The sequence below is a fragment of the Salvelinus alpinus genome, chromosome 28, assembly GCF_045679555.1.
Source record: "Salvelinus alpinus chromosome 28, SLU_Salpinus.1, whole genome shotgun sequence".
Lineage (NCBI taxonomy): Eukaryota > Metazoa > Chordata > Actinopteri > Salmoniformes > Salmonidae > Salvelinus > Salvelinus alpinus.
In genome coordinates, this window is record NC_092113.1 from 22,577,822 (window position 1) to 22,603,369 (window position 25,548).

Below are 25,548 nucleotides of genomic sequence, written 5' to 3' on the forward strand. Positions count from 1 at the left end.
AAAAGTTAATTTGTGGAATTTCACATTATGGCAAGAAAAGCTCAAATAAGCAAAGAGAAACGACAGTCCATCATTACTTTAAGACGTGAACATTTCTACAAGTGCAGTTGCAAAAACCATCAAGCTCTATGATGAAACTGGCTCTCATGAGGACCGCCACAGGAAAGGAAGACCCAGAGTTACCTCTGCTGCAGAGGATATGTTCATTAGCGTTACCAGCCTCAGAAAAAGCAGCCCAAATAAATGCTTCACAGAGTTCAAGTAACAGACACATTTCAACAGCAACTGTTCAGAGGAGACTGTGTGAATCAGGCCTTCATGGACGAATTGCTGCAAAGAAAACACTACTAAGGGACACCAATAAGAAGAAAAAACTTGCTTGGGCCAAGAAACATGAGCAATGAACATTAGACCGGTGGAAATCTGTCCTTTGGTCTGATGAGTCTAAATTTGAGATTTTTTGTTCCAACCGCTGTGTCTTTGTGAGATGCAGAGTAGGTGAATGGATGATCTCTGCATGTGTGGTTCCCACCGTGAAGCATTGAGGAGGTGTGATGGTGTGGGGGTGATTTGCTGGTGACACTGTCTTTGATTTATTTAGAATTTAAGGCACACTCAACCAGCATGTCTACCACAGCATTCTGCAGCAATACACCATCCCATCTGGTTTGCGCTTAGTGGGACTATCATTTGTTTTTCAACAGGACAATGACCCAACACACCTCCAGGCTGTGTAAGGGCTATTTGACCAAGAAGGAAAGTGATAGAGTGCTGCATCAGATGACCTGGCCTCCACAATCACCCGACCTCAACCCAATTGAGATGGTTTGGAATGAGTTGGACTGCAGAGTGAAGGAAAAGCAGCCAACAAGTGCTCAGAATATGTGGCAACTCCTTCAAGACTGTTGGAAAAGCATTCCCGGTGGAGCTGGTTGAGAGAATGCCAAGAGTGTGCAAAGCTGTTGTCAAGGAAAAGGGTGGCTACTTTGAAGAATCTCAAATCTTAAAGACTCACATGTAAACTTCACACCTGCTTGCAAGCCTGCATATACTTTACAACAACTTTAAAAAACTTCAACAAATAATAACTCACTTTTTTAATTTTTTATTCATTAACCTTTTATTGTTTTATGTTACATACATGAATAAACACAGAGGTTATAATTAAATGACTGGCCAAATGTAAATAAATAATATCTCAATTAGTAATTTGTTTACTGATATTGTATGTAACCCATTTGTGACACAAACTGTTCAGGACAGCGGAGGGGAGCTATGGTAGAGGAGCGTTGTGGCCTACACAACAATGTTATCTGATGCTTAACCGATGGCTATGTGCTGACCAAAAGGGCTACGCTTGGTCAGTCAGGTCACAATGTTTAGTCATGGCCTGTGACCTCTGAGGTGTCAGGATTCACATTCCACTGAAGGAGGTTGTTCCCATTTCTTCTGATTGCACAACATCAATGTGAGCTGATGTTCAAACCAGCTGCTGGAGAAATACAGGAAAAAGTACTAAATTCTCTACAAAAATGGAACTGATCCTATAATAAATAGCTTTTCAGTGAGAATTATATACATTGGGTATTATAGAAAAACCAAAATATAACCCAAAAAGTGTGGACAATGAACAAAACTAACATTGATGACAGTGGTTTCAAAGAAAGTCTCACCATATTGACATGTTAAAAAGATAGACTGTGATTCAAACAGATCAAGAGTTAAACCCGCGTTGGCCGTAACTGCAGTGTGAGTTGACAAATTGGAGAGCGGCTGCTCGTGTGTTCAAAACGGCGATAGAAAGTGTAGGCTCTATCGATGATAGAAATAATGACAGGCTAATGCATATAGCCTGTTTGAAGTGTAGACAATAACCTAGAACAGGGATGGGCAACTTTGATGGGGTTGGGGGCCACAAAAATCTGAATTCATCATGAAGGCCCCCTCCCCAAAACAACATCGCCAAAACAACCGCTATGCAGATGTTGTTTACCGCAGTTCTTATAGAACCTAACCCTAAGCAAAATTGCTCATTCAGTTTTCACAGAAAAGAAAGATCTCAATAATGTACATGGTTTGTAATGACTATTGTAAAATAATATGTTGACTATTAGAACAACTGAACTGGAGAAGTCAGAAGACACTAGTTTCTGATGAGTTGAGAATGCCAGATGGACCCCTTAAATTATTCCAATTTAGTGTTTTTCTCCCTTTCCAGAGATTTTTCACAGCAATATAGTACAAAGCTTTCTACCCAAATGGGAAAAAAATATTAAGTAACTTGCTGCTCCTCTGCTATCCCACCTGGATATCGATAGTTGATCCCTAATTTATCTATAAATCTGGGAAGGAAATCATGTGAGTGCCACCTGACAAGTTGTCCTGAGCCTGCAGAGAATACTAATGGGAACAAGTGTTTCTATAGTCAGTTGTTTGAGTTTGACATGTGTACCGGTACATTATAAACAGTGTTAAATGTGTGTAATTTGAAGAAAAAAATATGAACCCATATTTGACATTTCATGGGAATATGGGGTCATCAAGAGAGTCAACATGACATGGTGAGAATGATGTGTAAATTCCAAAGAAATCCCTTGTAAAAGTTAACAGCTGAAATACTACTAGTATTACAAAGACAAAAACGTATGTTTTATGAACCAATGACAGCAAAACAATAGCCATTCAGTTAAAGCAGTAGCTGATAAAGAAGTGGTTGCTTAAGTAGTATTATTAGATAAATGGACACCATAAGCACTTTAAAAATTGACCACAGTCCATCATGTGTTCCTTTTCATGATATTTCAGCTAGAATATTCCAGATACATTAGTTCTTCAAAGACAAAAAGTCACTTTCTCTTCAGTGCTTGTTAACTAGTGGTCCATTCAGTCTGTTATCATAGTTTTCAATTGACTGTCAGCCTGATTGCTCTCCATCATCATTGCTCAGAGATCCACATGATGAACCATCTAGAAGGAAATCCATCCCATAATATGTTAAACAAATACATTGCACATGTATGCACCTTGTATGGTAATAAAAAGTACTGTATTTGGTCTCAACTCACCCGTTAAATCCACTGTTTAAACTTCTGTTGATTTTCCTATAGCAACCATTTCTTTGCCCTGTGAAGAAATTATTGGCTGTAAGTTTTCTTTGATCTTTATAGAGATTTTATATACAAAATGTAACTAAAATTATCCACGTGAAAATGTACAGTGTAATTATTATGAAGGTTTACTATTAGGTCCAATTACTGGCATGATCACATAATTTCACCACACCTTTTGCAGGCTCTGAGGAGCAGCCAGCGCTGGTGGTTTGGGAGCAATGGAGGGCTTCTTCCTGATCGTAGCAGGGGAGCTGTTCTTCCTGAGATTGGGTGCTGCTGTTCTCTGGGTGACACAGGACTGGGAGCTCTGGGATGTGACAGATGACGAGTCCTCCACCTCTCCACCAATGGCAGAGAGGCAGCTGCACTCCGAGCTGCTGAACACACTGCCACTCTCACCTGACGACTCCATGCTGTCCACTGGAATCAACAGAAAGGTAAGTAGATATGGCATCCCCCACGTTTAGTCACATGCTTGCACATATCAAGTGTCATGTTCTGTATGTCTGTTTGTGTTAGTCTGCAGTCATGCACCATGCATAGGGCCCTGTGTTTTGGTTAATCATGTCACATTACCTGGATTTCAACCTTTTATTTAAAGATTTTTCATCAAACTGTCCCCTTTTCTTTTTATGTCAGATGGTCCAGCACCATCCTCAGACAATTGCTTACAGTTTTTGGTCTAATTCTCATTTCTAGAAAAGACTTAAAACAAGGGTTAAAATTCAGGTATTTTGGCACGATTAGCCCAAACACAGGGCCCTAATGTAAGAACAAGAAAACTCACTGAGAAGATGAAGATTTTGTTTCTGGTGATTATGATGGTTATTGAGGTCATCTTCAGTCACCGTCACAGTCTCCGGGGAGGAATAGACAATGTGATTGGTTTTCCCACCTTGTATCTGGTTACCAGGGTAACCTACAGGAGGTAAAGAACCTCGTCCAGAGGAGGAAGATGAGTGGCTGCAGGAGGTAGAGACACTACTGCCTGAACCAATGGAGTTGGGCCGGAGACATTCAAGATCTGTTTGTGGAAAAGACGGCACAGGAGCTGACAAAGCAAAGAGACAATTCAGTCAGTGAGTACATGTGTTGTCAGTTCATGGGTATGGGACTTGGCTGTGGACTTGTTACCTCTTCCTAGCAGGACCCGGTGGACGGCCCTGTCACAGATGGCTGCCTCGTTAGGCTGTATGTCCATGAAAGGTTTCCTCCCCGTGCCCATGAACACTCTCTCCTGTATCCTCAGCTCTACAACACACCAAACACAACACCTGTCTTAATGCTCAAACATACTCAACCAAAACATCAATTGGATGTATTTAGTGTCTGATATGGCATTTGTTCACAATTACACCCCCACAGGGGTTTCCAAACTTTTTCACTCAGGCTCCCATTCCAGCATTGGGGAAAATCCCCAACGTGGCATCACATCTTTTTCTATGGACACAAGCACTGTTCATGACACACTGTTCACACCCCTCTTGTTGGCGGAGAGAAAAATGTGTAGTTTTAAAGCTTATTTCCTGCAATTCTACACATTTAGTCATGGTGTGCAGAGAAAATTGTGCAGTTTTAAAGTAAATTTTCTTGCACTTCTATACATTTTGCCATGTCTAATGTTTATTCGTGTGGTATTTGAGTGACTCAAACATTACAAGAAAATCTATGGGCTAAAAAACCTAGCTAAAGAACATTAGCTGACATGGGCTAGTTGATCTGGACATTTATAACAAATTCTAAATATCTCTCTAAGGTATGTAATGACTAACATGCCAAGAGGAACTGATGATGCAATACCCAATTTAGAAATAGCAACTTGTGATTCTACTATTACAACTTTCAAGATTAAGTTGAAAGCCAGACTGAGTTCCCCCCCAAAAATGAGGATTCACCTCTGCTGTAGGCAGCTTGTTCCCAGAGGATCTGCTCCAGGTCTCTGGTCCAGGCGCTTTTCACCTCCGCCCTGTCAGCCTTCAGAGTGTACGTGTCCTGGAACTTCCTCCTCCGGAACCAGATCTCAAAACAGAAACCACTCTCTCCAGAGTTATGGGTCATCCCAATATCAGATGTCTAGACAGAAACAGAAGTGAAAGAAAGACTAAATAAAGAATGCTTGCTGATACCAATGTCAACATAAGGACTGGATGATTTGGTCTTCGTATGGCAAATATAAAGGCTGTTAAGATAGCATTATTTTTATTGAATAATAATTACAATGCTCAAAATGCATTCTTTAAATTGGGTCTTATGTTTTTTTTTTTTTATATAATATTGTATTACACACCTTGAAAGACTGTTTGTAGATGTACACATCATTGCCCACATTGGTCTTCTTGGTCTTGCTGAAGAGGATGAGATCCTGGAAGAGGAAAATACGGCGGGAGCATTTCTTCTTTCTGAAGAACACGATGAACTCATCCTGGCGAATCAGCTGGCCCTGCTCCTTCAGATTCACCTGGTGGCGGAGGGAGGAGTGGAGAAAAATACATCCATGTTTATTCCTGAAAATCCTTGATACTGTTCATACAATAATGGGTGATCATTTCCCATGTATACGCCCACATTTACCCCCCATTTGGACAGCTGTTCATAAGTGATACATTTTGGAGATTGTGATGATTTGAATGGTAAACTTACGTCACAGTCCTGGATTGCGTCCATGGTGAGGAGGTCGTTGCCATGACGCATCTGGAAGCGGACCACCTCGGCTGCAGCCTGGAGCTCTTCCCTGTCTCTCTGAGGCCCACACATCCCCAGCATGTCCTGCAGAAGCAGGCTGTACTTACTGATCCTCTGGATGGGCCTCAGGAGGTAGGAGGACAGGTCCATGTGATCCCCCAGCTCCTGCTGCTTCCTCTAAGGTGGGAGGAGAGGAGACAGAGGATTGATCACAGTAGGGATGGCGAAAGCATTGATAGGAAGTGAGCATTGATCTTTGACATTGAGCATTGATGGGAGTACCTCACCTTGAAGATGTCAGGGCGATGGTGAAGGATTAAGGCATCTGATTGAGGCTTGTTCTTGCTGTAGAGAGCATAGAGGCCTAAACTGTCTCTCTACATATAGGGGGAAGAGTTTACAGTCACAACAGGAATATTAAATGTATTCAACTTCAGTAGCAAATTCAGCTAAACAACAGAGTTATAGGACTCAAGCTTAACATGTAACTCACGTGTCTCAGGAAGCAGCGAGCCACTTGTAAAGGCTCTGTCTGACAGGCATCCAGCTCTCTGAGGAAGAAATGGCCGTGGAAGTCATACAGCTTCTCCAGGTTCCCAAAGATGACTCCACGTTTGCCCCGCAGGTCTTGTGGCACGTCAGGCCTCTCCAGCAGGGGGAGGTAATGAGTCAGGATGTAACCCAGGGAGCGCACATACTCCCTCTCTGTTAACAGTAGCTCTGCCATGATCTGCTGCAGCTTCCTACAGATAAAGTTACATCAACAACACAGCCAAACACACATTTTCAGTCCTCTGGAAATAACAGAAAATGAATAATTGAAATGTACCTTTGTCAAGATAGTGCAAGCTTAGAGACAGAAAGAGTAGATGAAGCAAAAGTAAAAACACATTGAGTCAATCTAAGGTGAAGGTCTTGCTCCATTAAGAACTCACATAATATTGCCAGCCTTCTCCTCTGAACTTGCCAATGATGTTGTTCCCTCACACCTCCTCACTGATGGGCTAGTATTCCTTGAAGAGGTCCTCTCTGCCCCCTCTTGGACACTACAGGATTCCTCTGAGCAGAAGCTGCCATGCCGTGAGATCTGGAACTTCTGAGCGGCCTGCAGGATCCGACAGGAGGGTTTCCCATGGGAGCAGGAAGGTGTCTGGACGCAAGACTCAGACTGACTGGACGTGGCGGTCGCACACGAGTCCTCGCTCATGGACCGGCCCAGGCCCCCGCGTTGCCACGGGAACCACTCACAGCCCACAGTGTGCGAGTCGGCAAGGGTGGCGGCCTCTCTGCTCCTCCCTTGGCAGGCCTCTCTCCCTCTGGGCTCTCTCTCCGCTCTCCTAATGGATCTGATATGGGGAGAGGCCGGCATGGTGGTGGTCTTTGACCGTTTACAAGGTCTGTTATTCTCAGGCTTGAAGTTTATATTACAGCAGGTCACAGAGTTGTTCCTGCTCTCCAAGGCCCCGTGATACCTTCCCATCATAGAGCCTGATGGGGGATTGTACCAGTGTGGTGGACCAGGTCTGGGCAGTACCAGAGCCCCATCATGATGAGTCACTGTATGAACCAAGGCCTCATCCTCACCAGCTCTAAGTTGTTCATGCCAGGGGCCTGTGTTCCGCAAGGCCCTCTCCACATCCTGCAGTCTCTCCTCTAGCTGCTGCCTGACCTCCTGACACTTTAGCCACGCTACGTTCCACACCCGCATGCCCCTGGAGCCCCTCAAAGCACACGCCTGGGCCTTCACCTCCTGGAAGAGCTCTGAGGAGAACTGGACAAAGCTCTCCTGGTACATCTGGAGTGTAGAGACATCATCCGTCTCTGGGCGTCTGACAACCTGGTCCAGGTATTGTCTGCCGTCTTTGGCCAGCTCAGTAGCCTGGAAGAAAGGCAAAATACTTATCCAAATGGAGTGGCTGTGGATCCGACTTTTCTGGAACTTTCTTCCCGACAGCTAAACGTACCGAAATGTCTGCGTATGTGTGATTCTCTACTTTACGCATAGTCTCTGCTCTACTCGTAGAGAACAGGCTACTCTGGTGAATGGTGCTTGTTTAAAGGGAACCTTTGTGATTTTGGCAATGAGCCCATTTATCTACTTCCCAGAGTGAGATGAACTTGTAGATAACATGTTTTTGTCCCTGTGTCCAGCAATTAGCAATTGTACAATAGCTAGTTAGCAACTTCCTTCAAACTGCAAGCAGAGACATAAAAATGGTATCTGTGAGATCAAATGGTCACATTTTTCTTTCATGTGGCCAAAACTCAACAGCAGGCCAAATATGTGCTTCGATTGAAACTAAACACAGGTAGGGTATGCCTCGCTCACTGTACATAATTCAAAACAACAGTGTAGACTACATCGAAACTGTAGCCTGTAACTCAAGAATATCTAAATGCATATCCCCATGAAACTGATTGAGATCAAATGGTTGATATGTAGATGCTGCATGGCCGTAAAACTTAAAGAATCATCATTTACAATTAACAGTGAGAACAAGGGAGGTTCTCTACGAGTAGAGCAGAGGAAGTAGAGAATCCCACACATGGGTAGAAGCTATGAGGGTAGAAGCTACGGGACCTGTAGCTGTCGGGAAGAAAGGTCCAGAAAAGTCAGATCCGCAGCCTCAGTCTATTCAAAAACCTTGAAAGAGACAACGGAGTTGAAAGAAATTCAGGCTTCATCATTTCCCCCTATATCCCTACATGTCACCATCAGTATGGGTTTTATAACATGTTGTAGGTAAAATGTTTACTAAACAACGTGGAACAACAACCAATCCAGTATTCAGTATAGACACCAACCTGCTCACAGAAGTTACACACAGTGACCATAGTCTCCAGCTCACTACAGCACTTCTCTGCCCGGGAGAGGAAGTCAGCCAGGCCAGATTTGAAGGTGCAGACCATGGTCCTGAACACCTCAGTCTCAGGGTATGGAGATGGGCCCTGGATCTTCTCTGCCTCCGTCACCAGGGCCATAGCCTTGTGCTTCTGCTCCTAATGGACAGTTACAGTAAATATCTGATTAAATTGAAACATGGACTTTCATGGGCACTTACATTTCTGCATGAAACAGTGTCACCACTTTGCGTCATTGGGTGAGTGGAGATAGACTGACTTACATTGGCTTTAGTGAGGAATGCACTGAAACTACGGAGAGTCTGCTCCACTCTTTCTCTAGAGTCCTCCACGGATTCTGCCTCCAACAACCGCCGTTCCCCTTCTGCATCAAACCATTCCCTGATCTACAGAAGGGAGGGGGGTTACTAAATATCCTAAGTGTTTACCTAATGGATATGAAGTATGTATATTGTATGAGGAGCCTCTGAATGTACCTTAGAGAAGTGGCCCTCCATTTCTCTGAGTTGGAGCAGGTATTCAAGGTGCTCCAGGGACATGTTGGATCTGTGCACCAGCACATGGGCCTGCTCCTCTACATGGTTGTACATGCAGGTCACAGAATCCACTGCATCACTGCACAAAGCGGCCATAGGTCAAGGGAATAATACACTGATAAGCATCCTTTGAAGAAGGCTCACAATTATCCCGCTCATAATAAACAGGGACAGGTAGTATACCTGTAATCCTCACAGTGAGAGTATCTGAGGTCACTCTCCCTTCTCAGTCTAGCCAGCATGGCTCCTCCCTCCCTTTGCAAAGCGACCAACTGTCTGTCCTCCAGAACATCCTTCATCAGAGTTCTCTGTTCTAGAATACACCTCTGTACACCCTGCCACACAGGGAGAGAAGGGTTTGAGGATAATAAGAACACCTAGTCCATTCCAACATGTTTTCAATAATACAGTGTCATCAAGGTTAAATCCAATACCTGCACTGTGTCAATCTTACGGCCTTCCTCTAGTTTCCTGATGGCCGTTAGTAGCAAACCTGAGGCCTCTTGGAGATCTGACATAAAGGGATGAAGTTTCTGAAAGATAAATGTTCTGATCATCAGACGTCAAAGCAGAACAACAAACAAGAGTTCTGTAGTGTCACGTCCTGACCATAGTTCTTGTGTGTTTTGCTTGTTTAGTGTTGGTCAGGACGTGAGCTGGGTGGGCATTCTATGTTGTGTGTCTAGTTTGTCTGTTTCTGTGTTCAGCCTAATATGGTTCTCAATCAGAGGCAGCTGTCAATCGTTGTCCCTGATTGAGAATCATATATAGGTGGCTTGTTTTGTGTTGGGGATTGTGGGTGGTTGTCTTCTGTCTTTGTGTTCTGCACCAGATAGGACTGTTTCGGTTTTCACATTTGTTATTTTGTATTTCGTATAGTGTTATCGTCTCTTCTTTATTAAATCATGTTGAACACTAGCCGCGCTGCATTTTGGTCCTCTCCTTCACCCCAGGAAGAAAGCCGTTACATGTAGTATCTGTTAAAAGGCCGTGGCATAATATCCAGTCGAAACGTGACTAAATGTTGTGCCAGTTTTGGTGTTAGGCAGGTTTTATTATATATATTTTTTGCTGGGTGTCCTCTAGGGGTCTAGCTGAAGGAGCTGCAGCCAGTCCTAGTGGCTTTAGGACAGGGTGTCCTCTAGGGGCCTACCTGATGGAGCTGCAGCCAGTCCTAGTGGCTTTAGGACAGGGTGTCCTCTAGGGGCCTACCTGATGAAGCTGCAGCCAGTCCTAGTGGCTTTAGGACAGGGTGCCCTCTAGGGGCCTACCTGATGGAGCTTCAGCCTGTCCTAGTGGCTTTAGGACAGGGTGTCCTCTAGGGGCCTACCTGATGGAGCTGCAGCCAGTTAATGTGGTTGTAGGGAAGGGTGCCCTCTAGGCCTGAGCTCAGCTGGCTCTCCTCCACCAGCTTGTGCAACCCCTTCAGTGAGGTCACCACAGCAATCTACTTATAGATAGAGAATGGCACAGTCAGTGACATCAGAGAGCAAGCCACCCAGAATGAATGCATTAACTGTTTCTGAAATTATAAGCCTGATGGAAATCATTAGAGGAAACCCTTGATTCAGATCTGACCTGTAGTCTAGGACATTTCTCTGTGCGATGGCAGCTCTCCTTCTCCACTAGGATCAAGACACTGTGTATTGCATGGGGAATCTGCTCCTGTAACATAATCCAAATAGGAGACGTCACAGTAATAAATAGGTATGAGTAAATACAGTAGCCTATAACTGCAGGTAAAACTGAGCACAATTTGGGGAGTACAGACACGAATAAACAGAGGGAAAAATCCAGAGTCCGGGTAGGAATAAAAAAATAATTCCCCGTTATGTCAAGATCACAACTTATTTATCTCATGATCACTACATAACAAAAGTTATTTTGTCGAGATTACAAGGATTTTCTCATGATCACGACATAGCAAAATAGGAGTGGACGTATTGTTGACAGATTGACAGTATGGCTGAGGCAGCAGAGCCCATGGTGGATCAGCGCATACGTTTATATTGATTGCTACACTAAGGGATGGTACATTTCATGCTAACATCACACTTTCATTTGTGTTTGGCGCTCATTATCAGTGTATACGTTAGAATGTTAGCAAGCTAAATGTCCGTTACCTTGTGCCAAGAGCTTGTGGGGGAGCTAAGCCCTCATGAGGCTTTTAACCCCTGAACGATGTCTGACAGGCAAAGCCTGTTTGCCACCCCCAAGCAACAACACAGCTAACTTGGCTAGACTTGTGAGTGAATGAGTGACTGAGTACGAGCTAGCTAGTTAGCTAGGTAGTTCTGTTAGCTAGACTAGTTTGTCAACTATGCTGGTTGTTGGCTTGCATAACTGATACAGTATGTGTATAATTGTAAGGGACACTTAATGTTTTATGGATAATATTTACATTGTGGCTGTATCCATTCCTGACTGGCTGATCAGATTACATTTCAGCCTCAGAGCTTGATCAGATTCAATAGCATCCTCAGAGGCTATAACCCACTCTGGATTATATGCATCTGCCTATAAAGCACTTAGACAGTTAGTCTGACTGCAAGGAGCCTTAACTATAAAACAGCCTACAACGCAGCATCCTGACTTTTCAGCCTCAGAGGCTGAAATTAAATCTGATCAGCCTGTCTTGAATGGAGCTCACCCACAGTAAATGTAAATATTATCCACAAAACAAGTGTCTCTTATAATTTTAAACATATCTGTTATGCAAGCTAACAACCAGCATAGATAACATGCTAGCTTGCTAGCTAACAAGACTACCTAGCTAACTAGCTAGCTCGCCAGACTAGCCAATTTAGCTGTGTTGTTCCTTTCATGCGATTGGCTGTGGTCTTGGGGGCCAGCACGGAGCCTGTGAGACATGCCCCAGGAGTGCATTGCGATCAATGCAGCCACAAGGCTCCTTGGTGTAGTGGTTATTGTGCATCTGAACAAATGAATGGATGATGCGTGGTACTTTTCATTATCTTGTGATCTCGACATAACAACTGAGATAAATAAGTTGTGATCTCGACATTACAAGGGAATACTTATTTAGATAGCTGCTACCCTCTTGTGGTGATGTTGTGTAGTGATGATTCCAAAATGACAAGGAAGATGCCAAGTCTTCTTACCTGAACCACCAACAAGGCCTTATTGAACTGTGGTGGAGGTGGAGTCTTCCGAGCATCAATAACTAGTGTCATTCCAAGTTCTCTTAGTTCTCGCCTAGAAATTATAAAGATGAAAACAATGAATTAAGAATACAATCCAATGGTTCAGGCTACATAAGAGAGGGACCAGCCCAGGGGGTATCATACATACCTGATTACGGAGTGGAGGTAGAGCAGAAGTTTGCTGAGTTCCAGACTAGACACTAAAGGAGATCTCCATCCTTCCTTGTCTCCGTAGACCTCAACCACCAACCGACCTGTCCTGTCTCTGCCACCTGAGTATGGGAGAGGGGAACATGAGGATCTGATACACTTTCCTTGGACAGATATCATACACCTCTGTCTCTGAGGCAAACCATGTAAGGGGGTTTTCCATACCAGTTAGACATGCGACTCCCATCTGGAGATGGTGAGTGCTGGGTTCTGCTGAGGCTGGTAACAGGACCTTAGAACTGGGCACAGCATAGTGACCCAGGGGCTGCTGGGTAATTTCAAGTGGAGGGGTCTGGTGTCCGTTTGTAACGGGTATGGAGGGTTGGCCAGCCTGGGAGACATCTTTAGGAAGGAGGGATCATACAGAGGGATGTGATATATTTAATATACTACAGAATAACAACAACATGCCATGCTGTAGACCTCTTACCTTGGTTGGGCAGTCTCCGCCTGTTCATCTTTGGGGAAACCAGTCCAAAAGCTGTGGTGTTTTTACATTTCACTACATGTAAGCTGGGAATCATCTTTGTAGTGAAGTCAATGTCCCTACTTTTTCTTCCTTGTATCACAACTTCACACTTCTCTGATATGTCCACAATAGTGGTTGACAGAGAGGAGGGACATCTCCCATCATCCTCTATGGTGTCATTCAGGCCTTGTAAAATTCCACTGGATTTGGTAGTCATTTCTGTAGACTCCCTAGTGCCACATAGGCCTTGCAAAACTCTACTGGATATAGTCTTACTTTCTCCAGACTTCCAACAGGGAACCGTGCTAACAGGGGGAGTCTGGTCATGGTGACCTGGGTCTGGATAGTAGCACTGCTGGGAGGGACCAGGACATAATTCTTTACCCTCTGGTCCCAGCCTCCCCTCACATGGACTAGCCTCCTCCAGAACCGCCAGTGTATTTAGTCTATTGTCTCTCTCAATGGTAACAGGGTTCTGCAGTGCTGAATGGTAAGACTCTCTGTACCGGCACCTGATCTCCTCTGCTTTGGACACCTGGCCCATTCTCCTCCTCATGCAAGGGGTGCAGGGGGGGTCTTCGGGGAATCGGACGGTCCGGCCACAGTGTAACGGTTCCCTGAGGGGCCGGTGGGGGGCTGGAGCCAAGGCCGGGGGCGGGGGCAGGGCTGGAGCCGGAGGAACACCAGGCCTGTTGAGGGTGACAAGCCTAAATATGGGTGCTCTGGGGTGTGTGTGACTGTGAGCCCCACTGAGCAACGCTTCTTTCTGCTTAGTGAACTCCACCAAGTCTATGTATTCCCCCTCAACTTCAGAGGTGTTGTTGCTGCGGCTGTCCCATGTGTTGGGAGACACCCAGCCAATGGGCTTAGCCACAGGCCTATCCTGATCCACCTTAACCAGCCTGGAGCAGTTACTGTCCACCAGACACAGTGACACCGCAATGCCATGTTTAGCAGGAGAGATCCTAGTCTCCACAGAGTACCCAGAGGCAGGGGGAGGCAGCGCCAACGAGGGCCCTGGCCTTGCCACTTTCTCCTGTTGAGTAGCAGCAGGGTTAGGAGATGACAAGGCCATAGTTCTGGGTTTATCCACAAACTCAGGTAGAGCCACCTGTGCCCATGGCACCTTCACCATGCCCTGGTCTGTGGAGAGGATACAGTGGCTGAGAAGGGTGCCATGGCGGCCATGGTTGAGCTCCCCCAGCCAGTCCTCAGTGAAGATGCAGGGGTAGGAGGTCTCAGGGATGGGTGTCTCCTCTACCTCCCGACCCTGTCCCTCTTCCTCCCCCAGCAGGCTCCGGACCACAATGCGGGCGGACTGTTCAGAGAAGGGTGCCACCTGCAGGTAGAAGTCCCCTGGGCGCAGCAATAGGGGGTTGATGGAGGCAAGCTGGATCACCACCTTCTCATGCAGACACAGAGGCCAGCCCTCACAGCGGAACACCACATCAGAGTACTGGGCCTGACGGGAAAAATGACAGACATTTCTTTACCATTTAATTTGTCTTTACACTTAGCATTACTTTGCAAGCTTTGTAATTGAGGTAACTTTGTTTTGTATAGGTGGTCTTTATTTTAGCCTATTTGCCTTATATAATGTGTATGGTGAACTGTTATGTATTTTTTGTATAGCATCTGTGTTGATGTGTATAGCTCTGAGGCTGTTGACTCACACAGGCAGCCTGCTGAACACTCTCAAGGATGTGTTTGGCTGTAATGAGGAAGTCCAGCAGACACTTGAGTGCATCTCCTTGGTAACGTTCCTCTATGACCTGGAAGAGCTGGCTCAGGACGGTGGGGGCTGTGGCCTCGAAGGGAGGGTAGAGGACTGAGAGGGTGTTCTGGATGGACCTGTCTAGAGACTCAGGGTTCTATTAACATAAGAGACAGGCCTGAGGTCAGCACAAACATAAGTAAAATATTCAAATGTTTTTTTTGGCCCAAGAAAATATGGAGATAAAGATTAGATACAGACAGGAGTTGTTTTTCACATACATAGGCTGCGGTACATTTGTATCACATATCGAATTTTGAACATCTAAAAGCATTTCTGCATTCCTTTAAAAAAAGCTTAATTGACATCCATAAGGTCATAAAACACACAAACACCATTGTCTGCTATCCTTTGTTCCTGGCATCCCTTAGTATGTTTCCAGTAAGACCTCAGACCTTTTTCCTTCTTCCTTCATACAGAACAATCCATAACCGTTCACCAGAGACAGATGTTGACGAGGACAAAGTTGCTGTGGATGTCAGGGTGGCTACAGTATCACATGAGATATTTGAGCAGCATAAGCAGCATATCGGCAGATACCAAGCATCCATAAACAGACTGGGGGTCTCTGCTAGAGGAGAGGCCTGGTTTATGGTTTCACATTCTCTTTGACCTCCTCCGTGGTGGCCCATCAACCACTTTTAGGCCCTGCTTAATTTAGCTTTGTGAAAGCCATGCGTCTGCGGTGGGAGGTAAATGTATATGTGAATGTTTCTTGTCTCAATGGAGAGTCTCTGTAGGAGGAAACATGGTTCTATGGTCCCTGGTGCAATGTGGTTACCATGCCTTGCCAAGCTACGTAGACTGATTTCAATATAATTGCAGGGATATTATGACTGGCAAATGTTACTAGACACCACCCTCTTTATTGTTCAATTATATTTCAACAGATTGTGAATTAGAATAAATTTACACAATAGAGTTATGAAGCCATTTTATCAACAATACACATTTTCCTCAATGGGAAAATCAGTTGCCTACTTGCTCATAGTGATGAGTTTGTTTTGAATGGAGAAATACCACTGTAATGATTCCACAGATCATTCCACAGAACTCAGTGTATCCCAGCTCTGGTGTGGAGATGGAGGGAGAGTCTGGGCATATCAGGTCGTGATCAGAATGATCCCTTTGGACCTTGTCTGGCTGACTAGCCTACTTCCTTTAAAGCTCTCAGTTATTACTCCATCTACTAGTCTATGTTGGACAGGAGAAAAACCTAACCCTTGTCGTTTGTTGTTATCAGACTGGCCGGTATTGCCCAGAGTTCGTTCGCCAGGGGAGGCATCTCCTGCCTCTCTACCCCCATCCGATAGCAGAGTCGAAGGAACACAGCAAGAGGAGCATGGCAATCAACGATGGTCGCATGTCACGAGCCGTGGAAGCCGAAGGCAGCGGCCTCCCGCAAAGCAGTATACACTCCCAACGAGAGGCCTGGAGCGGATACAAACAACAAATAGTTTCACCGCCCTGGAGCCTGATCTTTCTGCACCTTGGTCGCTGAGGGTACCTGTGTCTGCGGCCGCAGTACTTACTCCTACTCCTTCCCCTATGATTTCAAAGTCGACGTCGGCAACCTTCCATCCCTGCTCTGGATCGAGCGAGGCTTCTCCATCTGTCGGAGGCCTGCACCAGGCGCCGGGAGCTACGGGGCTCAAGTTATCCTGCCTCTTGCCCGTCCTTAAAGGGTTCTCAGAATCCTGTGAAGCATGGGAGTGGGCAGATTTCCTCGTCCTTCTTGCCAGCCCTGATTTTGGGCAGCTCCATGGTAAGAAATGTGACTGTTCCTGGTGCAAAAACAATGTCCTATCCTGGAGCTGGAGTAAATGACATTACTAAGCTGCTCCAGACTGTACTACGCCAGGACATGGACATTGATTCTATCATAGTCCATGTGGGTTTTAATGACATTATGAAGGGCAGCTCTGAACAGTTGAAACTGGATATCAAAGAGCTGATTGACTCTCTGCTAGACACTAATAAAATAGCCATCATATCTGGCCCTCTACCATCTATGAATTGTGGCATTGAACACTTTAGCAGGTTTCTTTCTCTTCACAACTGGCTACGTGATTATTGCAGCTCAATGGGTGTAACTTTTGTTGACAATTTTGATACCTTTTGGAAACAGAACACGTTTTATAAGGAGGATGGGATCCACCCAAATCATTTGGGTTCCTGGATCCTTTCAGAGCATTATAAGGCTGGGTTGAGACAATGACTTATCAATGACCCAAGCCCAGCTCAGTTAATCCCTACCATTGTGTCGCTGAGTCATCGTAACGCTTTAGCAAATGTACATGTAATGTAATTTATGTCCCTCTAACTGCCCTGCATGCCTCTGCTGATCCTACAGCTATTGTATGCAGCAATCATGTGCCTATGATCCAGATTTATGCTGTTAGCACTGAGGCTGTGTGCCCTAGTAGGAAGTCCACTGTGTGCAGATCACCCTGCACTAACATAAATAACATGACAATGTCTACTTCTGCTAAGCTTCCCAGTAAAGCAATGAAAACAAACAAGCATCCAAGAAAAGTGCTCAAAATAGCCCACGTTAACATATGTAGCTTAAGAAACAAGGTTCATGAAATTAATCACTTGCTTGTAACCTATGACATTCATACTCAAGAAAAAGCTTCCCTGTAACCAGTGCCTGCAATCTGGTTCAGGTTATCAGTCAACCTACCAGGGTAGTTACAAACAGCACAGGAATAAAATCATCAACATGTATTGATCACATATTTACTAATGCTGAATAAATGTGCTTGAACGCAGTATCCAGATCCATCGGATGTAGTGATCACAATATAGTAGCCATATCTAGGAAAACCAAAGTTCCAAAGGCTGGGCCTAATATAGTGTATAAGAGGTCATACAAGAAGTTTTGTAGTGATTCCTATGTTGTTGATGTAAAGAATATTTGTTGGTCCATGGTGTGTAATGAGGAGCAAACAGATGTTGCACTTGACACAATTATGAAATTGCTTATCCCAGTTACTAATAAACATGCACCCATTAAGAAAACGACTGTAAAAACTGTTAAATCCCCGTGGATTGATGAGGAATTGAAAAATTGGTTGGTTGAGAGGGATAAGGCAAAATGAAGGGCAAATAAGTCTGGCTGCACAACCGATTGGCAAACATACAGAGAAATCATGTGACTGAACTGAAAATAATAATAAGAAACTACACTATGAAACAAAGATAAATTACAAAGAATGATAGTAAAAAGCTTAGGAGCACCTTCAATTACATTTTGGGAAAAAAGGCAAACTCAACTTTATCATTAATTGAATCAGATGGCTCATTCATCACAAAACCGACTGATATTGATATAACTACTTAATGATTTTTTAATTGGGAAAGATTAGCAAACTTAGGCATGACATGCCAGCAACAAACACTGACACTACATATCAAGTATATCTGACCGAATTATGAAAGACAAAAATTGTAATTTTGAATTCTGTAAAGTGAGTGTAGATGAGGTGAAAAAATGATTGTTGTCTATCAACAATGACAAGCCACCTGGGTCTGATAACTTGATTGGAAAATTACTGAGAATAATAGCGGACGATATTACCACTCCTATTTGCCATATTTTTTTTTTTTTTAAGCCTCCTAGAAAGTGTGTGCCCTCAGGCCTGGAGGGAAGCAAAAATCATTCCGCTACCTAAGAATAGTAAAGCCCCCTTTACTGGCTCAAATAGCCGACCAATCAGCCTGTTACCAACCCTTAGTAAAGTTTTGTAAAAAAATTGTGTTTGACCAGATACAATGCTGTTATACAGTAAACAAATTAACCACAGACTTTCAGCACTCTTATATGGAAGGACATTCAACAAGCACAGCACTTACACAAATTAGTGATGATTGGCTGAGAGAAATTGATGATAAAAAGATTGTTTTGTTAGACTTCAGTGTGGTTTTGACATTATCGATCAGAGTCTGCAGCTGGAAAAAAGTATGTGTTATGGCTTTACACCCCCTGCTATATTGTGGATAAAAAGTTACCTGTCTAATTCCCTAGGGCAGCTGTCTAGGCCCCTTAATTTCTTCAATTTTTACTAACGACATGCCACTGGCTTTGAGTAAAGCCAGTGTGTCTATGTAGGCAGATGACTAAACACTATACACGTCAGCTACTACAGCGACTGAAATGACTGCAACGCTTAACCTCTACGGGATCGGTGTCTTTCCCGCGGGACGGTTGAGCTAATGTAAGCTAATGTGATGAGCATGAGGATGTAAATAACAACAACAACAAATCCCAGGACACAGGCATATCTGATATGGGCAGAAAGCTTAAAATCTTGTTAATCTAACTGCACTGTCCAATTTACAGTAGCTATTACAATGAAAGAATACCATGCTATTGTTTGAAAAGAGGGCACAATTATGAACTTGAAAATGTATTAATAAACCAATTAAGCACATTTGGGCAGTCTTCATACAACATTTTGAACAGATATAAAATGGTTAATTGGATCAGTCTAAATATTTTTTTACATACACTGGTGCCATCTAGTGGTCAAAATCTACATTGTGCCTGGGCTGGAATAATACATTATGGCCTTTCTCTTGCATTTCAAAGATGATGGTACAAAAAGAATACAAAAACACACAATTTTTTTCTTTGTATTATCTTTTACCAGATCTAATGTGTTATATTCTCCTACATTAAGTTCACATTTCCACAAGCTTCAAAGTGTTTCCTTTCAAATGGTATCAAGAATATGCATATCCTTGTTTCAGGTCCTGAGCTACAGGCAGTTAGATTTGGGTATGTCATTTTAGGCGAAAAAAAAAAAAAAGGGTCAGATCCTTAATTATTAATTATCAAAGAGCTGCAGTTAGTTTCAGAATGGGTGACAAGGAATAAGTTAGTCTTAAATATTAAAACAATTAAAAGCATTGTATTTGGGACATATCATTCTCTAAACCCTAAACTTCAACTAAGTCTTGTAATAAATAATGTGGAAATTGAGCAAGTTGAGGTGACTAAACTGCTTGGAGTAACCCTGGATTGTAAATTGTCATGGTCAAAACATATTGATACAACAGTAGTTAAGATGGGGAGAAGTCTGCCCGTAATAAAGCAATGCTCTACCTTCTTCACAGCACTATCAACAAGGCAGGTCCTACAGGCCCTAGTTTTGTCGCACCTGGACTACTGTTCAGTTGTGTGGTCAGGTGCCACAAAAAGGGACTTAGGAAAGGTGAAGGAGGGATTGACTTCATTCAGTACTTGCATTTGTAAGAGGTATTGACATGTTGAAAGCACCAAGCTGTCTGTTTAAACCACTAGCACACAGCTCGGACACCCATGCATACCCCACAAGACATGCCACCAGAGGTCTCTTCACAGTCCCCAAGTCCAGAACAGACTATGGGAAGCGCACAGTACTACATAGAGCCATGATTACATGGAACTCTATTCCACATCAGGTAACTGATGCAAGCAGTAGAATCAGATTAAAAAACTGACAAAAATACACCTTATGGAACAGCGGGGACCGTGAAGCAACACAAACATAGACACAGACACATGCATACACACACATGATAACATACACACTATACACACACGCACACCTGGATTTTGTGTTGCAAATATGTGGTAGTGGAGTAGGGACCTGAAGGCACACACTTAGTGTGTTGTGAAATCTGTTATGAATGTATTGTAATGTTTTTAAAATTGTATAACTGCCTTAATTTTGCTGGACCCCAGGAAGAGTAGCTGCTGGCTTGGCAGCAGCTAATGGGGATCCAAAATAAATACAAATCTCTGCAGTGCACCCAGTAACCAAATCTGCATTCTGGCTACTCAATTTGTACACTTTTATGAAACAAGAGACTAGCCCTCTCCTAAATCTCAGGACCATTTCTGCAAATAACATGAACACTCCCACTTGATACCTCCAAAGACAACAACCATCTTGCATGACTGGGTCACCATAGTTCAGACCGTTCCCCAGTAAAGTGTAGAGGAGGTAGGACATCACGCTGGACTGGGGTCCCCTGTATTCGGTGGTGGGCTCATAAGTATTTAGAATTCAGAATGTTGTGGAGATTCCGTACTGTGGGATTTTCATTTTATAAATATTTGGATCATTGTCTTGGAAAGCTGTGTTCCTCCTGAAGGTGATAGAAGCACCTGCTTCGGGGTCCAGAGAGTTTCTATGAAAGATATGTTGTGTTCTTCAGTCTGAACATTGTTTCCACGTCATTTCAACCCAAATATTCTATGTGATGACGTTGAATTAACGCAGAAAACTGATTGGATTTGCAGAAAGTCATAAGTGTAAGGGAATTTTCGTATTTTTTTTCACCCAACTTTTCACCTAAATCCAATGACAGGGAGACATTTTTGGTTGATTTCACGTTGAATTCACGTTAGTTCACAACTCAACCAAGTGTAAATCGTTAAACTGACATCTGTGCCAAGTGGGATGTGATGCAGGGTGGGGCTTGAAGTTGGGTCAATAGAAAATCATAACCTGGGCTGACCCATTGGAACATGTCACTGACCTGAAAACATCTTTCCAGCACCTGTGGGGGGTTCTGAATAAAGCCCTTGTGTTATGTCATACTATAGTTGAATGCTTCTTGATCTCCGCACATAAGTAACCTACCCTGCAGTGCTATTTTATCAAGGCATGATAACAAGCTCTAAGAAAAGCATGACAGGTCACTGCTGGTTTGAAATGAAAAAAGATGAGCGCATCCAAGGGTTTGTAATGTGGGAAAGGGGCATTAGCAGGGCTAGCAGGGTCATGACTCACGGTTACTGTTATGTCTGAGCAACAAGAGAGCACCCTGTGGGTGTAAACAGCAAGTCTGCCTAACGGTCTACTGCTGAGTGCTGACATTTTGCTGAAGAAACACTGGGGACTAAATAAATACACATCCCTCACACTCGGTCACTAAAATAAATGTCTTGTCTCAGATTGAAGTTTATTGCATTAGGATATCCCAGTGTGGGTAGAGTACATTCTGATATTTACCCAAACAACTCCTTCTAAGCCGGTGGCGGACTTTGAACTATCTTCAAGTATTTCAGTATGAATTATCTTGTATACATAATGTCTGGGAGAAATACTATGTATAATAGCGAGCCCATGGATGATGTAATTTAGCAGAGCATCAGAGCCATTTCTGACACCAATATAACTTCAAATAGGCAAAAGCTACATTTCCTGTGTTGACTGTTTTTTTAAACGTTCAACAAATCAGGTGCGGATTCTCCCAGACCAGACCAACTAACTTTGTGATGTCTGAGCGACAGCTCTCTAATGGTCATCAGGAGATAACACTGTCCTGTCAGCCACCCCTAGGATGACCGTCCAAATACCACACATCATTCTCAGTGATTCTCCAGGGCAGACAGGCACAAACACACAAAATGAATGGTGAACTGGATTGGCTGCTTGACCAATAGAGGGTTGCTATAGCATCCGTCCCTGTGTATCTCTGATATCCTACATCCTGGTACATTATTCACGTTTCTATTCAACATTTTAGCACGTGGGTTAGTTCTGTGTGACTGCTTTTGAATCAAATTATAACCTGCTGTGGCAACCACTAAGCAACCAACACATGCTGGCTTTTTAGGAATGCTTCAAACTGGAGATGAGGACAAAAGTGTGTATTGTTTAGTTGGGATGAGCTGCCTGTCAATAACCAACCAAGATGCTATACATCTGTTCAGTTGAGAAGCTGAGAAGCACCTACCATGTATCCAAAGTATAAGACCTTAACATAAAGCCATGGCGCTTGTATTTAGAAGGAACCTCTTTCAATAAAATATGGGAGTGAATAAGTAAGAAAAGTACACTGCTGTTCATATTACGGTCCCTGTGTTGGTGATGTGCTTTAGTCTTACGTCCTTTAGTCTTAAGGCAAATAATGCAAACTAACACAGTACTTAACAAGTTTTCTTTGTAAGCTCAATCATCTGTGCTGTTTGGGTTTTGTGCCCAGATTTCGACTAATTAAATGTATTGGCGTGCCGTGACATTCATATCTGTGATCTAAATAAATCAATATTGCTGTAACATTGTTTTAATTTACGGGCCAGTTAACAGAATGATCTCATTGCATAATTTGAAACAAAACTCAGCCCAACTGCACTAAAGACACACTGCCAAATCATTACAGACACTTAATCGGGAGCTGTCTAGGTTTAGTGTCTTTTGGGTTCCATAAATGGTTACCCTGAGGGGGGCAGACTGACTGCTGCACTTTTACACACTAATTCAACTCTCCAGGTAAATTGGCTCCTTGAAAACTGTGCTTGTCCCCATAATAATGGAACTAGCTATATTATTAAATAGAGGGTAGAATTTAAAGATAACTTCTCCTTGATAATACCGGAACAAAGTCATGCTACATGTTACCTGAAGTAAATTGGCCAGGGGCACATAAGATGCTAAGGGCAAGTATTTTGCATTACACAGCAGAATTTACAGACAGGCATTTAACTACATAGCAGTAGATTTCCTAAACATCTTAGTTAACCACCTCAGGTTAGAACGTGCTAACGCCCTCCATGAGAACACGCCAAATGACACGAGAGAAAATAAGCACAGGCCTAATCTTGTGGCTCTACTGTAAACCACCACTTAGCCACTAAAAAAGCAGATGTTATATTCAGTTTGCTTTGCAAATGTGGCCTTTCTTGCGTGCAAATGCTAATTATGATGCCTTGAGTAGCAGAATGGCTTGAAGTTGGTGGCAAACCAGTAGTCTAGCAGTAGCAGTGATCTTAAAAACATTTCATTATATTAAAAGTGGGGGATCAGTTGCACATCGTCCTACCTGTAATTAAGTCACAGCTGAACATAGTGTTATTCAAACTGCCAGTTTTCCCTCCCTCCCATGATCACAGATATAACAAGTACACAGAGAGCATTAACTTAAGGCCTGAATTGTAAGACGTTCCATGAGTGATCTCAATGTTTGAGAGCTTACTGAGGTAACCAGGCAAGACAGTAGATAATTTTTACTACTGAAGAAAGAACTCTTGTTTTCATGTGGTGATTCAGTGGAAACATACTGGTATGATGGTCACTTCAGTTCCTAAGCCTACCTCTCCAATGTACTCTCATCCAGAGCTATAAAGAATATAAACATATAGCCATCCCCTCTCCAGAGTCTGAGTAGCACTTGAAACAGCAAAACATTAATTCAGTAATTTTTTCCCAAAGGGATCCTTCGTGTAATTCTATGTGCTAGACTCATGCCTTGCTTTTAAAAGGGGAGATGCAGGGCAACCAATACAGTGAGTGTTTTGTGAAATCACTGGGAATGCACAGTAATTTGAAACCCTCACCTTGAGTCAAAACATGTTGCTGTGTAGCTAGATATGTTAAGTGGGAGCACAGGGACATGAAACCCTACACGTGTGTTTGTAATGACAGACATTATAGGGACAATTTAGACATTTGAAGTATGTAAATGTAAAATATTTAAAAACATGATGGACAATGATGAAAATCATATCAAAACAGCAAATACTGACAATAAACACATGAAATGGAATGGCATAAAGTCAAAGTAAGCCATATTGAGCAACAGTTACATTACCATGTTTCCTACAGTGTGTTGGTTATCCCGTCAAGCAGGGACGACTGTGAGTACGGAGTCCAGTCAGGAGAATAATCATTAGACAGACGTGTCTCGCAAGTTGACAAACTGATCACAGTATTCACCATTCTATCCACATTGACTCCCATTGCTTCGTGAGGAGGTCAGGACTTTAAGCAACAGGAAGACTCAAATAAATAAACATCTGAGCTCCTGGGTGATCTTCTGCTGCTGCTAATAGCTCTCCCTGGTGCTATGTTTGTCTGCCCACAGTTTGAGAGGAGGCAGCATGACCCATGCAGCGTATGAGAAAAAGCATGCAGGAGTAAGGGAGAGAGAGAGCGAGAGAGAGCCTAGAGAGAGAGAGAGAAGAGAGAGAGGGAGTGAGAGGGGAGGGGAGAAGGAAATCGCCTCAAGATTCTTTCTTACTTTTCTTTTACTCTTAACCTCCGTCTCACCTCTCACTCTCCTTCTCTCTCTCTTTATCGCTACCTATCCCCTTGTCTCTTTCTCTCACTCTCTCACACACGCACCTTTCCACTTTTCCATTCCTTGGCTCTCATCCCATTCCACATTCCTGTCTTCTTTTGGGTGTCTGCATATTAACTCAATTTGCTTGTTGGTATGGCACTATGAGCATAGAGAATGTGAAGAGGGTGGATATACTGTAGATACAGGTGATTTCACTCAGGAGGCCTAGCTGTGGTTTATTATTTTTATTTATTCATATTGGCATTCTAACCAGCTTTCTCAAGCTCACACTACCTTGCACATGAACTCATGGACAATATATGAACAGGTGTTCTTATCACAGCTGTGAGGTGAGAGAGAAACAACCAGAAACTATACTAATTTCACCCCTAAGAGTGAAAGACAGACAAACAATGTAGCCACTGATGAACTTTGCTGTCATTGATGTCCTGCCACTGGACTGGATATCCTTACTGTGGACAAGCACTTGCAGGTCCAGACAAAGACTAAAATGAAACATGGCATCTGCAGTGGCAAGAAAAAGTATGTGAACCTTTTGGAATTACCTGGATTGCATAAATTGGTCATCAAATTTGATCTGATCTTCATCTAAGTCGCAACAATAGACAAACAGTGTGCTTAAACTAATAACACACAAATTATTGTATTTTTCTTTCTTGTC

The 25,548-nt window shown here is 43.3% G+C and overlaps 1 protein-coding gene across 3 annotated transcripts; it reads right to left on the minus strand.

The window, feature by feature from the left end:
* Positions 1-1,089: 1,089 nt before the first annotated feature.
* Positions 1,090-24,712, minus strand: LOC139557425 (pleckstrin homology domain-containing family G member 4B-like). Of its 3 annotated transcripts, none has more exons than XM_071372219.1 (24): positions 24,396-24,712; positions 14,707-14,904; positions 12,995-14,495; positions 12,730-12,906; positions 12,503-12,626; positions 12,313-12,406; positions 10,769-10,855; positions 10,521-10,637; positions 9,625-9,723; positions 9,374-9,525; positions 9,131-9,269; positions 8,918-9,040; positions 8,598-8,792; positions 6,728-7,671; positions 6,286-6,535; positions 6,080-6,169; positions 5,751-5,969; positions 5,398-5,568; positions 5,006-5,183; positions 4,245-4,361; positions 3,898-4,134; positions 3,283-3,530; positions 3,066-3,123; positions 1,090-2,967 (listed from the first exon to the last, which is right to left on the minus strand). In XM_071372219.1, exons 1-23 carry the CDS (start codon positions 24,396-24,398, stop codon positions 3,082-3,084), a joined length of 5,505 nt encoding a protein of 1,834 aa, XP_071228320.1. In that variant the 5' UTR covers positions 24,399-24,712; the 3' UTR covers positions 1,090-2,967; positions 3,066-3,081. The 3 variants fall into 3 exon arrangements, with proteins under 3 accessions (XP_071228320.1, XP_071228319.1, XP_071228318.1); XM_071372218.1 differs by having other exon boundaries at positions 1,090-1,492; positions 3,898-4,161; XM_071372217.1 differs by having other exon boundaries at positions 3,898-4,161; positions 24,396-24,711.
* Positions 24,713-25,548: the final 836 nt, after the last annotated feature.

Bases quoted from the DNA above. Each gene is read 5' to 3' on its own strand.
- LOC139557425 (XM_071372218.1), bottom strand. The intron at 12,627-12,729 runs GTATGGAAAACC...TCCCATACTCAG, and splicing joins GGGAGTCGCATGTCTAACTG to GTGGCAGAGACAGGACAGGT. The intron at 9,270-9,373 runs GTATACTACCTG...CGCTTTGTGCAG, and splicing joins TCTCACTGTGAGGATTACAG to TGATGCAGTGGATTCTGTGA.